The sequence below is a fragment of the Terrapene carolina genome, unplaced genomic scaffold, assembly GCF_002925995.2.
Source record: "Terrapene carolina triunguis isolate 2854851 unplaced genomic scaffold, T_m_triunguis-2.0 Scaffold62, whole genome shotgun sequence".
NCBI classification, from domain to species: domain Eukaryota; kingdom Metazoa; phylum Chordata; order Testudines; family Emydidae; genus Terrapene; species Terrapene triunguis.
In genome coordinates this window covers 11,468,622-11,490,985 of record NW_020664413.1, presented here as the reverse complement: position 1 = coordinate 11,490,985, position 22,364 = coordinate 11,468,622, and the positions used below count along the sequence as shown (strand labels likewise).

The 22,364-nt window shown below is 41.6% G+C and overlaps 1 protein-coding gene across 1 annotated transcript in view; it reads right to left on the bottom strand.

The window, feature by feature from the left end:
• Positions 1-18,558, bottom strand: part of LOC112117773 (TGF-beta receptor type-2-like) — a 52,623-nt gene extending 34,065 nt beyond the window's left edge. Inside the window, exon 1 of the mRNA XM_029910508.1 lies at positions 18,410-18,558. Within this exon, the coding sequence (XP_029766368.1) occupies positions 18,410-18,461 (52 nt within the window). The 5' untranslated portion in view covers positions 18,462-18,558. The remainder of the gene's footprint in view (positions 1-18,409) is intronic.
• Positions 18,559-22,364: the final 3,806 nt, after the last annotated feature.

The following is a 22,364-nucleotide window of genomic DNA, read 5'->3' as shown; positions in this document are numbered from 1 at the left end:
GCTGCATTAAACGACAAGAAATTATAAGGTAATATTCTCCATTTATTCTTTTGGTTTAGATGATTAAAGTAATAACATTTATTGTAATGAAGCAATCTTTCCCTTTTTTATGGATCTTTTTCAATGTTCATTAAAATGCGGGTACCTCTGGTATACTGATTTATGATTTCTGTTTTACTTAAAGCAATTTTTTTTAAAAAGTAACAATTAGTGGGCAAAGGAAGACTTATAAAAAGAAAAATAATAACCTATGTACTTGAGATTTTGAAGTTAAGGAGGACCTGATAGAAAGTCCATTGAAATCAGTGGAAAGACACCTATTAAATTCAGTGGGCTTTGGATCAGACCCAGAAAGGATATGAATGCAAGCAACAAGAGGTATAGAATTTACATACATTTTGAGGGCACGAGTCAACCTAAATCAATGTAACCTCAACCTCAGGCTGTTTCAGGAGTGATGTTTCTTCAGCATCGAGTGACAGGAGTATGGCAAACCCCACAGGAATCTCCATAGTTAAATGTTTAAGCAAATTTTACTGTAGCCACTTATATTTCAGTTTCATACAGAGCTGATTGAAATCTTTTTACTAAAAAGATAGGCCCATTAGAAAATGCTGATTTTTAAAATGTTGCTAGAAATTATTCACCGAAATGTCTGCAAATATTTTGTTTGTTTTCAGGACCTGGTTAATCAAAGCACTCCAACATTTTGTTCTGTTACGAGTTGGTACTATTGTTTCTCAACTCAATAAACCTCTTAAGCACTGGCTGAACTTTATGCATGTACTTAATTCCATCCCTATTTGGCAAACAACTAAGTCAAGTCATTAAAATTAAGCACATGCTTGAGTGCTTTGCTGAATCGGGGCCTTACGATGTTGAGAAATAATATAATAACTTGTAACAGAACATTCTGTTACGGTGATGTAATTTTATAATGATTGCCCATGGCTCCCTATGGGTGATTCCTGTGCCAGACTGAGTTAATTTGACTAGTCCTAAATAATAAAAGTCACCATCTAGGGGAAGAAACAATTTAATCAGGGCATCTGATAGGGTCCTACTGCAGTATATAGATCATGACAACAGAAGAGCAAGTGGGAATTGGCCCTGGGTGCATTCACAAATCAACATGAGTATTACAACAGGTTGGCATTCTGCCTGTAACACGGCAAATGAACAAAGTTGTTCTAAAACCAGGCATGGGTGGTTATAACTCTTGATACACCATTACACCCCTGCGGTTAGTAGGTACCACGTTTTCAAAAGTGCTCAACACCCAGTAAATCCCATTGAAAATCTGGCCATAGTTGGGTTGTATGTCAGCACAGTGGTAGAAATTACAGTAATACTTCAAGTCACACAGGACATAAATACTAGTTAACTGCTCTTTAATGACACGACAACTTAATATTGTTTTTAATACCGTGTAACTGCATAGTGTGTACTGGCGCTTGCAGATTACTGTGTAATTATGTTTGATATGTCCGAAAGCAATTACCATGCAATGTAAACTGGTGTGGAGGAGAAAAGCAACTGTGGGTTTACCCTGTGATAATTGTTCCTAACCTGTTAAAAATGCAGCAGCTGTATGTTAATTACAGTATTATGAAATTCAAATGTGAATAGTTACTATGTAAATTATGGTATCCAAACTTTGTCCAACTAGGGGGCCATATGGGCTGCTTGTCAGTTGCTAGAGGACCATGTCTAATTACCTAATTCAGTGAAAATGGAGTGGAATGCGTCTATCATCATCTTTAATACGGAGATACAACCCATGGGTCCCAGAAGCAATGGGCCATCTTATTATGTGTGTGTACTTCAGTTTATTAACATGTGCTCTCCCAAAGTCATGTGTAGACTCTTTATAATAATGTCATACCAATGTCCAAAAGCTAAGAACAACCTTGAGCTCCTCCAACCTAAAACTCTCCAATTACTCCCCCCTAGACACTCTCACCCCATTTGCCTCCCCTTCAGATCCACCTGGAAAAGCCTGAGAGAACAGAAGGTGTGACCTGAAGGTCCCGGAGGTGAACAGGACCTAGAGCTGGTTGAATAATGACAACATACTCATGAAATAATTCTACCAGCTCTCCAAGGACCTCTACCCATTTACGACTTTACAGACTAAAGCCAACATCTCAGAATACACCATGTCACGACTAGAACGAAGAAACTGCAGCCCCATGAAGAGCACATGGCAATAATCCTATCTCCAAGTGGCTAAATCATGGGTCATTGAGGTGAGGACCCCATATGAAAGAAAAAATTACAATCTACTGGCTGGTAGTAATGCTGTGAAGTGCTTTTGTCTAGAGCTACTATCGGGGTGTCTAGAAGCTGCTGAAGATGGTCCAATGGTTATGGCACTGCAGAGACCTGGGATTCAATGTTCTGCTCTGCCACAGACTTCCTGTGTGATCTCGGGCAAGTCACTTAATCTCTCTGGGCCTCAGTTCTTCTTCTGTAATATAGGGATACTAGCACTTTCCTACATTGCAGGGGTGTTGTGAGGATAAATATATTAGTGAGTCTGTGGCATTCAGATGCTACAATGATAGGGCCCATATAAGATACTTAGATAAAATACAGGTTGCAAACCTGAGTGGCAAAAGGAGGGATCTAGCACCAGCTCCGTCTTTTTCTGCTTGTTTCTTCCGGGCTACCGACAAAAGGTCAGATTGGATGATTTTGTCTCAGCCAGCTCACCGTCGTTCAAACGCCATTCCGAGGAAGACACTGACCAGGGAGCTGTAGTCTTTGTAGGCCACCTGCTGCCCGTATTAATGGTGAAAGTAGCAATAGGCCAAATAGCAGAACAAAGTGAGCTGTATTTGGCCCACAGGCTGCCATGACTTGACCTTAGGAAAAATATTTCTATATTTTTTTGCCCAGGAACTGAGCATTGTGTGTATTTTCCTAGCTCTGCAGGAGCAGATGGAAGTAGGAGAACAAAAAGGGCAATAAAAAATAAAAACCCTAAAGATATCCTCAGAATAGGTAAACATAACAGAAACATTATCTGGGTCACATTTGGGCAACAGAGTTTGCTCTGTTTCAAGTGCAAATGGTTTACTGATGATTTAGATGAACTTCCTGGGGAGTGTTTGAAAATTCCTGGCACACGTTCTATTTACCATCTGTTAGGACTTTGATGAGCCAGCAAAGACATGTTGGAATGGAGTAGCTGTTATAACAGAGTACTGTGATCTACTAACTTAAGCATCTTTTAATCCTTTTAATTATTTATTTACAGTGATGTAAATAAATGTACTTTTATCAGAAAAGTCCAACACTGACTATTCCTTCATATCTAATAAAACTCTTATACGTTTCTACCCAAACTTGGAAATAACAGTCTCGACAAGCTGAAAAATATAGAAATGTCCTTCCGAAAGATCTTCTTATGAGGTGTTATGAACAGTCATAATTTATTTGCATTGGTATTAGTACTTCATCTTAACATTCCCACCAGGCCCATGTGCCCACACCTGGAAAGAAAGCTGATGGAATTTTTTCATAATTTCAAATTTTTGTACAAGAAATGTTACCATTTTTGCAAAAATTTTCCTCTGTTTTTCAACCAACTAAAAGAACTGGTCAATAAAATGTTTACCAGCTTTATTTGTAAATATTATAGCCTACAAGATACCAAATACTTTATCCTGTTGTACCAGGCAAAAACGTTGTTAAACTGAAGTTAAAGTTGAGAATACATATCCATAACATAGAGGTTTTAAAAAAAACACCTTTATAAGGGCACTGTAATTATTAATACCAACCATGCTCCAAACCTCCTGAAAAAAACAAACCAATCAAGCCTAAACCAGGAAACTGAAAGTAAAGGTTGAACTTAAAAGAAACCCATTCAAACTTTTGAATGCGCAGGTATATGGCCAACTGATCAACACTGCGCCTTAAAATGAGGCTACTAACACTTCCCTACTTTACCAAGATGTTGTGAGGCTTAAATAATTAATATTTGTAAAACACTTTGAGATCCTCACATGGAAGGCACTATAAAACTGCAAAGTATTATTACAAAATGTTAGTTACAATTTATATATGTATGCACAGGATTAAATTATGATCATGTTTCTTTCAATAGGTGTTCATTGCCTTTTATGATGATGTCATGGAAAATAATTAAATCTCTGATTTACCTAGACATAATGTACATATTTTTGCCAACAAATTAATAATCTAAATGATATGTAAGTAAAACAGTGAAACATAGTTTCACTTTGGAAATTGGTGTGAAAAACTCTTATGTCTAAACAGTGTCAGAGTATCATCAATTTTAATGTGGAATATTCTTAACTGTCAGTGTACAGTGATACTGAGTAGGTCATCCGTATTTTCCATTTTTTGCAAGAAACACAAATGACCAATTAAATCAATTGATAGTTGATGATGATAAGTGAGAATAGTTTCCTCTTCCAGGTACATGGAATGATAGTTTTTGTGTAGACACTTCTTTTTTCTTTCTATCTTATTTTTGCTCTAGATAAACCACACTTAAAATAAAGTCCACTAACCTGGACTTTAGTTGCTGAAGTCAGTGGATATGAGCGTACTCAGCAACAGGCCTTACATTTGTAAATTCCTAAGTATATTGGTTAAAATTTTCAAAAGTGTTTAGTGATTTTCCGTTGTTGAGCTGGAGACACCTTAACGGGGTCTCATTTTCAGAAAGTGCAGGGCACCCATACTCTAAAAATAAGGCCCCTGCAGGGAGTCTCGGGTTGGGGCACCCAAAAATTGAAGCATCAAAGTCACTTTTTAAAATTGTCGCTTGGTTTACGCACATTCCTTGATTCAAATACTTTCCTGATGGTGATCGACTGGGCAAATCTGTGAAAAATGTCAATTAGCCAGGGCCGGCACCAGCGAAGGAAGCAGATGCTTGGGGCGGCCAATGGAAAGGGGCGGCACGTCAGGGTCTTCAGCAGCAATTCGGCAGTGAGTCCGTCACTCCCCCTTTTCCTCTTTGAGCTGCCGCCAAAGAGGAAGAGAGGGAGCGAAGGACCCGCCGCTGAATTGCCGCCGAAGAATGAAGCGGCACGATTGAGCTGCCGCTGAAGTACCGCCAATTGGCTTTATCTTTTTATTTATTTTATTTATTTATTTTTGCTTCGCCGCTTGGGGTAGCAAAAAAGCTGGAGCCGGCCCTGCAATTAGCAATGTCAATCCCATGTTGGTGTGGATTATTGTCATATGCTGTGTGGAAGAATGCACAACAAAAAGAATTTTAACCGACTGCAGCCAAGAAAGAAAGAAACATCTCTGCACAAATAAGACTATTTCTTATGAGAAAACTCCTCAAAAAGTGCCGGCAAGTCCTCTGCACACAAAAACTAGCCACTAAATTTAATGGGCGTATTATGTGTGTGCAAACCCTGGTCCCTAAGCATAGCCTGAACACATGGGCTATGGACAAGGGAATTGACGTGGCTGAGCTGCCTGGGATGTGGGGATGGAATTGCGCTTCCAGCGTGGAAGCAGGTCCCAGAACATCCTCACAGACAAACCATAGAATATCAAGGTTGGAAGGGACCTCAGGAGGTCATCTAGTTTAACCCCCTGCTCAAGGCAGGACCAATCCCCAGACAGATTTTTGGTCCAGATCCCTAAATGGCCCCCTCAAGGATTGAACTCACAACCCTGGGTTTAGCAGGCCAATGCTCAAACCACTGAGCTATTTCTCCCCCCACATGGCGACTAGTGTTTCCAGCCAACTATGCAGCTCATACATGTGGTGTTTGGATAAAGGGGATGGAACCCAGGTAGATTCCCTTTCAGGGAATTCCTGCGCCATAAATGTGGCACAGAGTAACATAGGTGACTCTATGTTGCCCTGTGATGGGGTACCCACCCCACACCAGGCCCAAACAGGTAAAACAGGCCAATTAAGCTATAGGCTACACCTGGCGGAAAGCCAGGGACTGCTAAGGCCTAATGACTGATAAAGCCTGCTGGGGTTGAGCTGGGATAAGCTTATAAAGAGAGGAAGTTGGTATAGGAGAAGGGCTGCAGGGAGGAACTCTGCAGTCACTCCCTAGAGAAGAGGGGAGTTGGCTAAAGGCAAGGAGAAGTTCTAAGGGGGTCATACCCCAGGTGGACAAGGGTGACCTTTGGACTTTAAGAAAGCCTTTGACAAAGTCCCTCACCAAAGGCTTTTAAGCAATGTAAGCAGTCATGGGATAAGAGGGAAGGTCCTCCTATAGATAAGTAATCATTAAAAGATAGGAAATAAAGGGTAGGAATAAACAGTCAGTTTTCACAATGGAGAGAGGTAACTAGGGTCACCCAAGGATCTGTACTGCTGGGACCTATGCTGTGCAAGTATTCATAATTTATCTGGAAAAAGGGGTAAACAGTGAGGTGGCAAAGTTTGCAGACAATACAAAATTACTCAAGATAGTAAAGTCCAAAGCAGACTGCAAAGAGTTACAAAGGGATCTCACAAAACTGGTGACGGCAATGTTGAAATTAATTTAAGTGAAAAGTAATGCACATTGGAAAACATATCCTAACTACACATATAAAATGATGGGGTCTAAATTCCTGCTACCACTCAAGAAAGAGATCTTGGAGTCATAGTGGCTAGTTCTCTGAAAACATTTGCTCAATGTGCAGTAGTGGTCAAAAAAGCTAGCAGCATGTTAGGAACCATTAGAAAAGGAATAGATAATTTCCTATCATAATGCCTCTATATAACACGTATAACTCCATGGTATGTGCACACCTTGAATATTGTGTCCAGTTCTGGTTGCCCCATCTCAAAAAAGATATATTAGAAATGGAAAAAGTACAGAGAAGGCCAAGAAAAATTATTAGGGCTATGGAACAGGTCCATATGAGGAGAGATTAAAAAAACTGGGAATGTTCAGCTTGGAAAAGAGATGACTGAGGGGGGATATGATAGAGGTCTATAAAATCATGAATGGGGTGGAGAAAATGAATAGGGAAGTGTTATTTACCCTTTGACATAACACACAAACTAGGGGTCACCCAATGAAATTAATAGGCAGCAGGTTTAATACAAACAAAAGGAAGTATTTCTTCACACAATGCACAGTCAACATGTGAAACTGGTTGCAGGGGATGTTGTGAAGGCCAAAACTATATCTGGGTTCCAAAAAGAATTAGATAAGTTCATAGAGGATAGGTCCATCAATGACTATTAGCCAAGATGGTCAGGGGTGCAGCCTCATGCTCTCGGTGTCCCTAAACCTTGATTGCTAGAATCTAGGACTGGATGACAGGGGATGGATCACTCAAAAATTGCCCTGTTATGTTCATTGCCTCTGAAGCATCTGGCACCAGCTACTGTCAAAAGACAGGATACTGGGCTAGATGGACCATTGGTCTGATCCAGTATGGCCGTTCTTATGTTATGTTCTTAAGCCCTGGGATCCTGCCTTGGAATACAGACTCTGGGAAGAACCCAAGAGAGGGTGAAGTAGCCACAGGGAGTAGAGGAAACTCCAGTAGTAACCCAGTGTGGGATCCAGAAGATAGGGAAGAAAGATAGGAAAGAGCACAGGGAAAGAGCAAGAAGGTCAGAGATTGAGCAGACTGTGGTTGCTGGGCATAGAGTTCCTGAACTGGCACCTGGAATAGCAGGTGGGCTTGGGTTCCCCTACTAGCCATAGGGAATGTGGCACAGTCTTGATTGGGAAGACTGTCTGGAATGGCACCCGGATAGTGGGTCCACTTTGTTACCCTGGAAGGGGAAAACTGTATAGTGACCTGGCCGGAGGGCCAGGCCACGAAGACAAAGGGCCAAGTGACAAAGAGGAAGCACTCCTAGAAAAGGGCTATGACGCGAGTGAGAGACGGACGTGAGCCTCAGCCTGAGCAGAGCTAATCCCAGGACACAGCCATGGGCGGGGGCCCAGCAGTGAGTAGAATCCCCATGACATACCCGGTCTTGCAGCCCCTGGAGTAGGTGCATGGCAAAGATAGGAAGGGGCATATTGGGAGGGGTGTGGCCAGAGAACTCCACTCTCTGGCTATTCTGGACTACGTGATTGCTACATGTGGAACTGTGAGCAGCAGTCACCCCAGTCACCATAAAAGCCCTGAACTGGGAACAGAAAGGTGGCACATAGCCACTGCTGTGTTCCCCCCACGCCCCAGGCTATGTCACTCAGAGGTGCAGCTCATAATCTGGTCCCTGTTCTTGCAACAGTTATTTGTTTTACCAACCCAGCTCCTGCTTGGCGAGTTTTCCCTGAAACATGCTCCAATGGGTATATCACTAAACAAGAGTTTTGTTAAACAAATTCTTTCCAAGCTGAGGCCTTATGTGCCATGGGGGATAGTGCTGATGAGGATATATGGAACAGGACCTCTCACTCCTCCACTGACGGTGTTTTACAAACAGGCAGGCATAGAACAAATATACAAAACTGGATTGAACGTGTGTTGGAGGGAATGCAACCTGAAAGTTACCTTCCTGCACATATGGTGGGAATGTCCTAGAGTATTTTCCAGCAATCCTGGAAAGATGCCTGTTGACAAATTAAAGACATAACAGGAACTGAATTCCCACAGGATCCATTGCTCTTGCTTCTGTGGATGGGTCTATTCCATGGGTCTATGATTTGGAAAGAACTGAATTAATTACCCATGTATTGGTAGTATCTGGATGTATTATCACTTCCTGTTGTAAGAGGAAGGACCCTGTTATCTCTCATGGAATGGTTTGACTAAATTTGGGACATTTGAAACATGGAAAAAATGACTTAGTCAAAAGGACAATTGAATCAGTGGCTTCTAACTCGGGATGCTGGCTTTTAGATCCTCTTAGTGTAAAATAATTCAGCAAGCAAAGACATAAACAAATCTTTATTTTCGTGCCCTGATTTCTTGCAGATTGCTGACTGGCTTGGACACAGGGATTTGCTCTGCATGTGCAAATGCAGGTGCGTTTTTATTTTATTAAAATGATTAAAATAAAACCGAGGGTTTTTTAAGCAATATCTATGTAGAATGCTGCCCTTTGCACATTATTATTAGTTTTATAGAGCCCAGAGGTATCGTAGGCACTTTAAAAAAACCACACACGATTCAAGTTTCATCAAAGAATTTACAGTCTTAAGGTCCTGGTACTGGAAGCATTTCTTCACATGAATAATGTTGTCCATGTTCGTAATCCCATGCACATACAAAGTTGCATGACTGAAGCTTACGTGCTGCAATTGACTGACAAGTGAGGATATAAAGAGCACTAGGAAGGGGAGGAAATGGGTTACAGATATATGATAAACAGCCAAGGTATACATTCACTTTGGTGGTACAATCTCTGTAAAGTGAGCACACACATTTTCCACCGTGAATGCAAAATACAGAGTAAAGCTACCTGGTTTGTGAAATACTGGCTGAAGTGACCTTTCTGTCCCAGGTATTGTGCATTACAGCTCTTAAAACCATCCCGTTTGTTATGTGAAAGTACACACCAGTAGCTGCAGAGAGTTAATGAGATGGGTCCAAACTAGAACCTCTTATCCACCCTCACCCGCAACTCAAATATTACTGGTTTGGATAAAACAAGACCTGGCGAAAGTGAAGTGGAGACTTTTTGGAGAGGTCACTTCGTCTCTCTGTACCTCAGTTCCCCATTTGTAACAGCACTTCCCTACCTCAAGGGGTGTTGTGAGGATAAATACATTGAAGATTGTGAGTTGGTTACTACCGTGATGGGGGCCATATAAGTGGCTAGGAAAGAGAGAGAGAGCCAATAGTTTGACGGTGGAGCAGATGGCTGCTTTGTCACTTACAGCCTCAGGTCTGGTGCTGACACAAGAGGAAGGGCATGAGCTCTCCGTGACCTCCCAGGGACTGCCAGAAGGTATTGCTGTCAGAACCTGGCAGAGGGGTGAGGATTGATGCACCCTCGAGGGAGGCTGGTGGCCCTGCATGAGACTGTGCAAAGGCAGGTAGAAGTTCTTTTCACTTCCCTGCACCAAGGGGAAAAGACCGCACCAAACCCTCGATCTGTTTCTCAGGACAAGATCCTGAGGAAAAGTTGATACAAGCCTTCAATGGACAGGCAAGAGGGGGAGAGTGGGACGAAGAATGGCTGATGGAGCTACTGTTGGTGGGTTGCTTTTTGTGCACTCCAGAAGAAGGTGGAGTTTTTGTTTTGGCTGGAGGACTAAACTACTCAGAGAGAGGAAAACTGACCCTCATCCTGCACAGTCAGAGGTGAGAGACTTTGCCACATTGCCCCAGGCACAAGAGGGCAAATGAAATTCAGTAAGATATGGTCTCTTTTAGGCCCATGGAAAGTCCCAGCCCAAGTGTTTTAGCAGAGGTCAAATTGCAGCAGAGGTCTCTCTCGACAACATAGAGGAGAGTGGAAAAGTGAAGTGAAATGCAGCAGCTGCCAGAACTGGCACTGTAGCTAGGATCTTTAGTGCAGTCTGTTCTTATTAATAGGTGCAAATTGTGCACTGTGTAAAACGATAAAAAGACGTTTAAATCTGATCATACACAATTCTGTCTTGTCAAGAATAACATTTCAATTAAGGTACATTTTAAAACTGCCAGCATCCATGTAGACAATGACGGTCAGCTTGCTGTAAAATGGAAGATTGCAAGGTACAGCTGGATAAATTAATTTCCCAAAAGACAAGATGCAGTTGCTCCAGTATAAATCAGCTGTAGTTTAGCTTGTTAGGCATGTTCGTAGCTTATCATAGGGACGCTAAACACTACCAATGCAATAACTGCACGCAGGGGTAAATCCTGTTGAGTGCAATTTTTTGGAGCAGAGCCTGCAGTGGTGGATGCAAGACCTGTGAGTGCTCACATGTCTGATCTTCTGAAAGGCAAACAGCTATCAGCAGTGGACAGTAAGAACTGATGTTGTCTATGCTAAGTAGAAGGACCATTTGAAGAACAGAAACATGCCTGTGACGGGACTTTTGGATCCTTTCTGGAGACTGGTGAGGAAAGGGTTAATCCTCTCCCTCTGGACAGAGGCAGGCAGGATCAGGATTGTTTCCCCTGCATTCAGGGAAATGCAGAATAGCAAGGCTGAGCCAGTTATGACCGACTAGCCCAATCCTTCAAGGCCCTGAAGAGCCTGTGGGGGACTTTAGCCCATAGTCTGGGTCCAACGATCTTCTCTTGGTGCGCTCAGATTTGATAATGCCATTGGTGGTTGACTGGTCTATTGCCCCTCATAAGTGCTTGTCTTTTCTAGAGGTAGGTTTTATTCTTTAAATTTATTTTTGTTTCTCTTGCATTTGGCACTGAACCTTTTGATGTAAGCTGAGGAGCAAGCTGGTGTAGTTCACAGACCGTTCCAAGTCATGGACACTGTTGGTTTCATCTCAGCCTCCATCAGGGGAGTTTGCTGAGCTATGCTTAATGTGCTGTGGGTACTTCTTTTTTATGAAGATGTGGGATGTTGCACATCTAATAAAACATGACAGTCCACAGTGGGGTGCATTCATTTTATTCCAGATTACAATACAAATCCATAAAGGACCAGATTGAAAGCAAACGTGATGAAGATGAATCATTGCAAGGAGGGAGAAAAAACATCTTCAGAGAAACAAACTAGACAATTGGTGGAGTTTCATGTAGCTTACAAAAAACTATATAAATCACGGTAGACAATAGATGTTGGCATTACTTCAGAATACAGGAACACTTCAAGAGTCCCTTTATTTTTATGTAAACCTGAGAAATTCCATAAAATTTTTCTACAAAAATTAAAAACTTCATTTTTGTCTAACTTTTTCACAGAAAATAATAAAAACATTTTCCAAATTGCTTTCGTTGTGACCATCCTGCTCCAAATCTGGATCCCTGCTCCACCTTCTGGTTGTGTTGCACTGCTCAGACAGCATAAAATAGCTGGAAAGGCAGGGGAAATTTCTGAGTGGCATAAAGCTAACATAACCAGTAGTATGCCACCTGCTCCCTGCCCCACAATTAGGGGGAATTCTGCAGGCATAAGGGATGGTGAGCAGAGCAAATTGCACTCCAGCAATCCTGGGCCAGTTGGAACAGCTCTAGGGAACCATTACTGTCAGAGTAATTTAGAGCAGCCCTGAAGCTGCTCTAAGTTATACCAAGGGCTGAAACAGTCTGTGTCTTGTCCCAGCATGAGGGAGAGAAGAACATAAAGATGAGTTAGAACCACCTGCCCCTGTCCCTATTTGTTCCTGAGCCAATCATAACCTGGTTGGACCTATGAATCTGGCCATGCATCTTCAAGATTGTTCTCAGCCTTCTGAAGTGTTGAATAGGTTCCTATTCCTTTTATTTGCTTACCTCAGAGCTGTTGTTATAACCTCGCTCTCATTCAGCCTTTTCATAACATCTGTATCCGGTTTCCTTTACAAGGAGGCAGAAGCTGCCCAAAGAATCAAATATTTTCCTCCTCCATAGACACAAAGCTAACTATGGGCAGAAACCATTGATTGGTCCTTTAATCCATTACCAGATTGAAGGGGGAATCAGTGAAAGTTTTGATGGTGCTAATTTGCTCTTGGGCATTTCTGGCTATTAATGTAATAGCAAAAAATAAAATAAAAGTCAAATCCTTGTAAGAGCAACACCTCCCTTTGCAAAACATGTAAACAAATTCACATGTGCCAAAAACAAAACACACTTCCCCCCCACCACATACCCCACAGCAGAAGTATTTAAATGAGAAATGTGCATCAGCTACCCACCTGGGTAGCCATGCCTCCTTTCAAACTATATCGCCTCCCCTTTATTAGTAAAATGTGTGGGTTGGTTCTGTTTTGATCTCCCACTTAAAAAAAAAAAAATCCATGAATAACCATTTGAATCCCTCTTTTGCCTTCTTTTGTGCCTTAATATGCATAGAGTCTCTCCCCATCTACTCTTTTCAAAGTAGTGGTTGAAGTGGGCCAGTACAAATGGATACATTTAGAGGTCATGCTAAGGCAGGGAAAAGTTTTCAACTAGCAATAATCACGCCTCAGCTTAACTTCATTGGCTATATTAAGGTATTATAATGCTAATTCATAAATGTAGGTCCCAACCTGTTTTACAAAGGAAAGTGGCTCCTCTCCTAAGCTCCACTTACAGCCCAAGGCCCACTCACATATGGCATCAAAATGAGATGCCACCATGAGTAGATTGGGCTAGTCTTCACAATACGATCATCCCTCTCCTGTCTTGTGTGTGTTTCGGGCGTCTGTGCACCCTACTAGTCTTTCCCTGCAGAGCTGTGGGAAAGAGTTGCCATGTAAACTTACAACAGTGAATCCAGGGCAGAAATTGTCTCCAAAGCCTGGTTTTGGCTCCAACTGCCATAGAAACAAGAGCCCCTCCTCTTCAGAAAACAGCCTGAGGAGCCTGGGATAGGTCACCAGAGATCTCTGAACAAATACTAGGGATGTTTCTGTGACAGCTTTGGAGCTGCCTGTGGTAATTTATGAATACTCTATATTCTATATGTTTGGCTGCTTGTTGTAAGAGGGTTTACCGCATGAAAATGTGGGGTTCATTCAAGAAGCGGCTGGCTGCATGTAAGCAGGAAAGGGAACAATGGCTTCAGCTAGCCATATAGCTCCCAACACTTGAGGTACAATACAAGTGCCTTCGCTCCGAAAGTCCACCACCACCACCCTTCTGAGATCACCAGATTGTTTTTTGGGCAGTAGAATAAAAAGGGCCTGTTCAACTGAGAACAAAGGACTTTGGCTGGATTTTAAGACAGTCCCTCAAGAAGAGGGGAAGGAGAGTTAAGAGGAACAGAATGAGACTTAGACTCCCAGAAGTTAGGGGTCTAGGGCAAGACAGACATGCTTGTAGACCTTTTGTTGTTTCATAAATCTTCTCTTATGCCAGGTTTTGGCTTTACTGTTAAGATTAAGCATTATTTTGTTATAAGAGGACTGTTTTGGGTCACTGTAATCTAGACTCCTGAAGTGAAGAACCTCAGGTGCCCAAACCCAGTTAGTCTTTTTGGGCAAGCACAGCTAATCCATAGGGTACTGTAGCCTAGGGACAGTCTACCTCTCTTGGGATATAATCCTACAATTCTCCTATTCATAAAGGCCCAAGGCCTGAGACCTGACAGGATGCACTCAAGAGACCAGAAGAGGGGTCATAAGTTCAGCTACCCTTGCAAATGTGACTGTTTCCCCAAAGGGAGGAAGTCTGAAAGACTGAAAATAAACAGCCCCGAAGTTGGGAGAATCACATGGGGGTACTGTAGGCATAACCAGAGCTCCCATCTTATTCTCTGCAAGTACCAGTCCTTGCTGCTGCCACAATGAACCTAAGATCCCTGTTTACGGCTTGTGAGAACTTCAGAGACCAAGGGAGGAGAGACTCACCACAAATGGATCTAGGTAGCCTCCTACTACACTTTAGGGTGTGTGAGGGTGAGGCTCTCACGTCACCCTCACACAGAGAGGCAGTAGTTCCTGAGAGAATGTTGTGCATCTTGTACTCTGCCCCATTACTGGAGTCTCTTATCCCCACCTACAAACAGACCAATTTTGAGCACTTATGACTGAATGTTTTCTTGCCATTGACTAGTTGGCATTCTTAGCTAACCCAAAATGTGCGTTGGAGTGAGTTTTTGCATAAGGGAGATCTATTCGGTGGGGTGTTTGGAGGTGAAGGCTGGGTCTTGGGGGTTATAATTTTAGCCTACAATTACCTAATGCAGTAAAGGCAGTCAGCCTTTTTTTACAATAATCTATTTTCAGATTCTTACCCCTTGTGGGTTTATACAAAGCCCTCCAGGGTGGGCTACCCACTCCTGTAGCTTTCCCTTGTCCATGTGTGCATCTTATTAACAAATCAGGTCACTCCCTTTAGTGTAAGTGGGGTACTCTGGGTTTCCCTGCAAATGAAGTTCTGGGGGAGGAGACTAAAGGGTGCACTCAGGGTGTACTGACTACTTTGCCAGCTTGAGGCACCACACATTCTTTAATCTGGTACCCAACATCCTTCTAGAAACCCCCTTCCCAAGGTTCTAATAGCCCCATGATTGTTGCTAAAACCCTGATGACAGCTACCCAGATGACAGTGCCCTTACTTGGAGCCAAGGGCAACCAAAATATTACCCTTGAGTTGAACCGGGGGGCGGGGGGGGGGAGCACTGATACTCTTCCGAGCTCCAGCCACAAAATAAGCTCTGCCCACATGAGACAGCATTCGCTATATATTGTGCAGATATTCCAAGTATGATCATGTACACCCTCTGGAATCCTTGGGCTCAGTTTGCCGTAGGTGAGATCCAAGTACACCTATTAGCTCAGCTTGGCTTTCTCTTGGTGAGGCCCACCACGCCTGCTGGACTTCTTGAGCTTGAATCCCTCCTTGGGCGCTCAGATGCCCAATTGAAAATGCAGACAGAGCTCACTACACCAGTTACATATTTCCAAGAACATATTCATTTTTAAGATCAGAAGGAACCATTATGATAAACTATTCTGACCTCCTGTATAACACAGGCGTTAGAATTTCACCCAGTAATTCCTGCATCAAGCCCATAACTTTGGGTTGAGCTAGAGCATATCTTGTAGAAAAAGATCCAGTCTTACAATTCAAGAGAATCCACCCCGTCCCTAGGTAAGTTGTTCCAATGGGTAATTACCCTTACTTTAAAAAAATCTGCACTTTATTTCTCTTTGAATTTGTGTAGTTTCAATTTCTAGCCAGTGGATCTCATTATGGCTTTCTGCTGGATTAAAGAGCCCTTTACTATCAGAATTTTTCTCTCCGTTACAGACTGATTAAGTCACCTTTTAACTGTCTCTTGGATAAAACTAAATATTTGGATCTTCTTTAGTCTCTCATTGTAAGGCAGGTTCTTCAGACCTTGAATCATTCTTGTAGCTCTTTTCTGAGCCCTTTCAACTCTGTCAATGTTCCTTTAAAAATCTGGATTCCAGAACTGGACACAACCCGCACTCCATGTGCAAAAGGATTCCTAGCTTTCCAGAACTAGAGTTCCGGAAGTTAATAATATAATCAAGTATCAACTTTTGCTGGGATGCCATTGAGAAGTTTCCTGTCTTCACATTCAGCTTTAAAAAACCCTGCTCTTCAAAAAGCAGCCACCACAAGGAAAAAATATTAAGGATACATTTTTTGAGCAGAATCTTGTGTGTCTTTGTGTAACTTACTAGTGAGAATTATGGAAATCCTCTATTACATTCTTAACTGTACATCAAACTACAGTCCTTGCTTTCATCACATACAGACAAAAATATTCAGTTACATTATCTAGTGACCATTCAGCCATGTGACTGATGAAAGTAATATGAAAAGGACATCTTAGAAGCTGATAATGCACTAAATATGGTTCTCAACAGCACCAGTGTAAATCCATAGTAATGTCTTTAATGTGGACTACATAACCTCTTGATGTCCCTTCCAGCCCTACATTTCTATTATTTTGTGATGATAAAGACTGAAATTCATGGGATTACTCTGGTAATTGAGATGGAATCCAGCCCATTTTCTTTATTGTATGATTAAGGATTTGCCATTTACGCTGAGAGGAGTTACTTTCCAGTTGCCACTAAACAGTTAATCCAGATGCCCTTTTACAATTAATCCACATGGTTTTGGGAATTTGTCGCTTTAGGGTGATCAAGTACTTATTTTAAAATATTTTGGTACTTTGGGCTGGGAGTTTCAAAGGACTCTAAGGGTGTTAGGTGCCTGATTCTAATTAACAATGGGATTTGGGCACTAATTTCCTCAAACTCTTTTAAAAATCTCAGCATTATTGTACAGCTGATCTTAACTGTATGCATCATAGAACAGGAGGTAGCACTTTAAAAATAGCATTGTTGAACTAAATCCAGTAAAAGAGATTCTGGCTTTTTCCTCCTTGAGACACTATATATTTAAACACTCAAAATTAATTGAATAACATTAAGTTTGTGGACATATCAGCCACTTAACCTTTCAGATTAATTTAGTAATGGCAATATCTTTTGGTTTGACTCTTTTCAGATTAAAAATTTGCCTCTTATAGAGGAAAACCATGAATTAAATAACTTTAAAATTGGGTATTTCTCAAGGATAATTAGAGGTTTCCTTTCTTACCAACAATAATCCAATATTGTGATTAAAATACTACCTTGTAGTACTTCAGTTAGTTCTGCTAAAAAATTGATTTATTTTCGTAGTCACTTTCCAGTGTAACATCCTGTCCCCTCTACGTTACAGCAATAGTTAGGGTTTTATCTGTCAGCTTATTGTTAGTATCACAAGTAAAATTTTGTGCAACTCTTTGAAAATCTTACTCTAACTATATATACTCAATTCCCTGGTTTGGCTCTCTATGATTCATTAGTTGCAATGACGTCATATTTGAACGCACACAAGTTATCTGTCTGTCATATTTCATTCCCTTTTCTGAAGAAATTGGGACCCACTAACAGTGAATTTGGAGATAGATCCCCACAACCATTTCACTTGGATGTGAACAAAGTGAAATAAAAATCCCAGTGCTTCACTGCATTGAGAAAAGAGCAATTCTAGTCACAGTGAAATTTACACATTGACCAAAACTAATCTGTGTTTAAAAAAGATTTCACCATAAGAAAGTTCCAGTGTTTGCGCGAATCTATAAATATACACTATATATAGATGTGTATGTATACATATGTATAGGTGCTGCATATACAGAGAGACATGCATACATACTTATTGGATGTGTATATAACACCCATTTATATACACATCTATTCCTCATCTTGAAGCTATCATTAAGATTTAAACAAGAGAATTTAGAGCATAGAGAGGTATATTTTCAAATCCTGGTGTAGGGAGTTTATCTGCAGTATTAAGAGTGTTTATAGAAACCCAACCAGAGTATTTATTACAAAGAAATCTTTACATAAGTGCTGGAATGGTTTGCTGAATAACCAGATGTTGCTGCAGAGTCTCCCCACCCCGTTTCTTTAATAGTTTGATTAATCCTGCACATAAAACGGGGGCTGATTAAAAAAAAAATTCTACGCTGCAAACATCTCAGCATCGGGACACAGCTGAAGTCAAATCATTCAACTGTACATCTCAGTTGCTTTTATTGTGTTTTGAATACAATAAAACCTTCCAAGAAGAAACATTGACCTATATATATATATTTTGTACTGTAAACACTGACATCTCTGAGCAGCTCAGAGTGCATGCAGAAACTTACATGCAAGTCGAGTGTTTACCATTTGTTAGAAGAGAATTATACAGCTGATTTCCAAGACAGCGTTACTGCTACAGTATTGTACTAAAATCTCAGCTATTTCAAACCCTCTAGCTAATGGCCATTAGGGTAGAAATCAATGATTATTTATCTGCTGGAAGAAGGAAAAAATAAATGAACTCTCTGAATATGTTGCTTAACATTGCCTACCAGAAACTGTTTTCTACTCACAGAAGGACAGCAGCAGTAGGGAAATCAGACCCAGCCTCTTCCAGTAACCCATTTTCTGGATCCTGCCAGCAACTGGAAACCCAGCTTCACAGTTTTGATCAATTCATCCTCCACCAGTGCAGCCAGTCTGTGATTATTTTGCTCCCAACCCAAAGCTCCCAGGCTTGTGAGGCTCCTGGCTAAACTTGCAGGGAAGGCGGATCCAGCTGTTTCAAATCCAGCTGTGTGTGGGGTCCGCCCAGGAACTGGAGTTTATGAACAAACTAAGCCTGACTCTCCTCTCTGACTATATACAAATATGGGGGGGGCGGGGAGAGCCTGGGGGAAGAGCTCTGGCTCTGAGAGCAGAGTTTGATTTTCTGATGACAATATTCAGCTGCTTCAAACTCCATATTGTCCAAGGATCTTTGAAGAGCACTTCACTTCTATTGCAGGCATCTAATCAAAATGTTATGTTTACTACAACACACCCCTTTCATTAGAATAAAACCCAGATTGCGACGGTTCAGTACACTGAGAATTGCTAATTTACCACTTTTCTCACCGTAACTCTACTTTTGTCAATACATTTGTAAAATTATTTGTTTAAAAATGCTTAATTGCAGGATTCAGGACAACATACCTCTTCAGAAAGGGCGCTTCAGCGCATGCTTAACTTTAAGCATATCTTTAAATTCCATTGATTCAATGGGAGTTAAGCACATATTAAAATGCTTTCCTGAATTAGAAACTAAAAATAATAATGCTTAGCATTTATGCAGTGTTTTTCTTCCCAAGATCTCAAACTGTTTTTCAAAGGTTTGTAAGCAATATTCTCCCCACTTTACAGATGGGGAAACTCTGGTACCTAGAAAAGAACTGGCTTGCCCCAGTGAGAAAAATGGGAATAAAACGCGTGTCCTGACTTCCAGTCCTGTCTTCTATCCCCTGAAACACACTGCAAATATGCTAAAGTAGTGACCAGAGTAATTTACCATGACAGAGAAAGAAGCGATGATATCCATTCTTTTACATCCAAAAAGTTACTCTAATTTGAGGCTCGTGTTCTGCAATTATTGCTAGGTGATACATCCAGAAATTTCTGGATATACATAGTACTATGTATATATACTGTAAAGCTATGATTTTTCACTTACTCGTTTTACAGTTCATTAAACTCTCTCTCTGTGTTGCTGATGATATATATCCGAGTTTAGCTTCAATAAGAAATGAAACATCAGGTCCTTATACTTATCTTCACATTCAAGGCCCATCACAATCTATCCCCATCCTAGCTAGCATCTCTACTTTGCCGTGATGTCTACAAAACACTGGACAATGATGAAGATGCTGCTTTGCTGAGACCATTGGCTGTCAATGCTGTCTCATTGTTTCCTTGTACTCTCCCATCTGTCTATATCCATCTATTGTCTCTTGTCTTACACTGAGGTCTGGTCTACATGGGGGGGGGGGATCGATCCAAGTTACGCAACTTCAGCTACTTACTTAGATCTACTCACCGCGGTGTCTTCACTGCGGTGAGTCGACAGCTGACACTCCCCCGTCGACTCCACCTGCGCCTCTTGCTCCGGTAGAGTACTGGAGTTGACGGGAGAGTGCCCGGCAGTCGATTTATCGCGTCTAGACTAGACGCGATAAATCGACCCCCGCTGGATCGATCGCTGCCCCTCGATCCTGCGGGTAATGTAGACAAGCCCTCCGAGTGTTAGCTCTTTGGGGTAGGGACTGTCTTTTTGTTCTGTGTTTGTACAGACCTAGCACAATGGAGTCCTGGTAAATGACTGGGGCTTGTAAGTGCTATGATAATACAAATAAATAATATTAATAATATTGAATGGCATTTTCATATAAACTGCATCCATGGAGTTATCTGTATACATTATACAGCCAGAGAGTCAAATAACGAATAGAACAGAAAGGAAGAGAGATATTAAGGGAGAAAAACAAGAGTACTGAAATTAGATGGCGAGCCAATGAGGTAAAGAAATACAACATGGCTGTTCTACACATCAGGAACTGCAGAGGAGAAGGCTCTAGGATTGATAGTGGTGAGAAAGAAAGGAGGCCAAACTGGATAAGCAGAGGAGCCTGGGAGAGGCCCAGAAAGGCAAAGTCTATGATGCAACGAGAGTAAGTCTATGAAGGACTGCCTAACTTAGCAGAATGTATCTTGCTTATAGCCTCGGTAGGTTTGTGTTTGAACCCTGCAGAAGCCCCGGTGGCAGAAGTGAAAATTATTCTCCAGCACTTGAAGTCTTTAAACCATGACTGGGTGTTTTTCTACAAGATATGCTGCAGTAGCCCAACCAACAGTTATGGCTTTGATTCAGGAATTACTGGGTGAAATTGTATGGCCTGTGTTATGCAGGAAGTCAGACTAGATAACCATAATGACCCCTTCTGCCATTAAAATCTGTGGAATAAGGAGGGAAGTTTTGAACTGGAGGCTGAAATGTTTAGAATTCTTTGCTTAGGGGCAGTGTCTAAATATGTAGAGATCTACAACAGTCGAGAACTTTCCTAAGAAATACAAAACTGGAGAATATGATCCTGCCTAAGAGTAAACGGAGTCAGATTGTCAGCTGGTGTAAACTGGTATTGTTTGATTACAACTGAGCTATGCTGATTTACCCCAGCTGAGGCTCTGGCCTTGTATGTCTAAGTATTAGCAAATGTTTAATAACCTTTTAAAAAGGAATTATTGTCCAATCTATATATTAAAATACTGAATTTTTAACCAGGGGTTCTTTGAGCAGATCACTGACTCCCTCTCATTTTGGAATTAGCGCAGTTCAAAAGGTCCACAGTTCATTTCTGTTTGGCCCTTCGGTTTCCAGGCTTGAGCACTGTGTGTTTTTTGTGTGCGTGGAAGTCAGAAGCAGGCAGGCTTTTGTTGGAAATGTCACAGATTATTCATGATGGATGTTTAAAACTCTTTAAAACCAGGAAGAATCTCCTGCGGAGAAGGAAAACTTGGAGAGAAACGACGTCCCCAGCAGGAGCCCAAAAGAACTTTAAACAGTAGTGGACACTGACAAGACAAGGTCACTGTACAGTCAGTAGCTCTGAGTACAGCAAAATTTCACCAATGGAATTTTTTAATGATCAGAAGCTAGAAAACTAGTGATAGCCCTGAACTAAAGGCCTAGATCAAAATAGCCTCAAACTACAGGCATGTTTGAAATCTGCACCTACATGTGGCTCCAAATGATCCCTAACTTTTTATGAGCCAAAACAAACCCTACTGTGAATGCTACTATGTTTAGGAGCATTCCCAGCCAAGATCCAGGTTTTACAGTTTGCATTCATCTCCACTGAAAACTAAAAATAGGAGATAGATGGAACATTAAAGGGCAAGAGTGTGGAATACAAGAAAGTACATAACGATATGCCCGTGCAATATAATTTTAGGAAAAGATTCCTGGGTCAAATTCACCCACCTACGCTGGAAACGGGGGATGCTCACCCTGGATGCAGGGCAGCAGGTTCTCCTGTGGGATGGTATCTTTGAGATCCAGTTGGGGTTCTATAATATCCCTGCCGGTGGAGGTTGTCTGGAAGAAATGTTGACTCAAAGCAACATCCAGCTGGCTCGGCCCTCTCCTGGGGCTGCCCTGACCATTTCTAATGCTGCTTTAATCAGATCTTCCCTAGCCCTTGGCACAGTGCGGTTTATAAGTGGCCAACGCTACTGAGCTTCTCTGTAGGCAAAGCTCCCGCTCCTGGGGCCCACAGCCTGCATTGCTCCAGAGTGTGTGTGGCCTGGACACTTGTCTGCTTTCAGATTTTTGTTTTAATAACCTACATTTTATATTTGTCTGCTGAGCTGATGCTATTTATTGTCAATAAAGGCTTGTCTACACAGCATGATAGTGCATGGCAACTCTGGAGCTGTGACCACTCGAGACGTGAGGGAATGTCAAGTTGGTGTGCTGTAGGTTCCCACCGTGGCTTG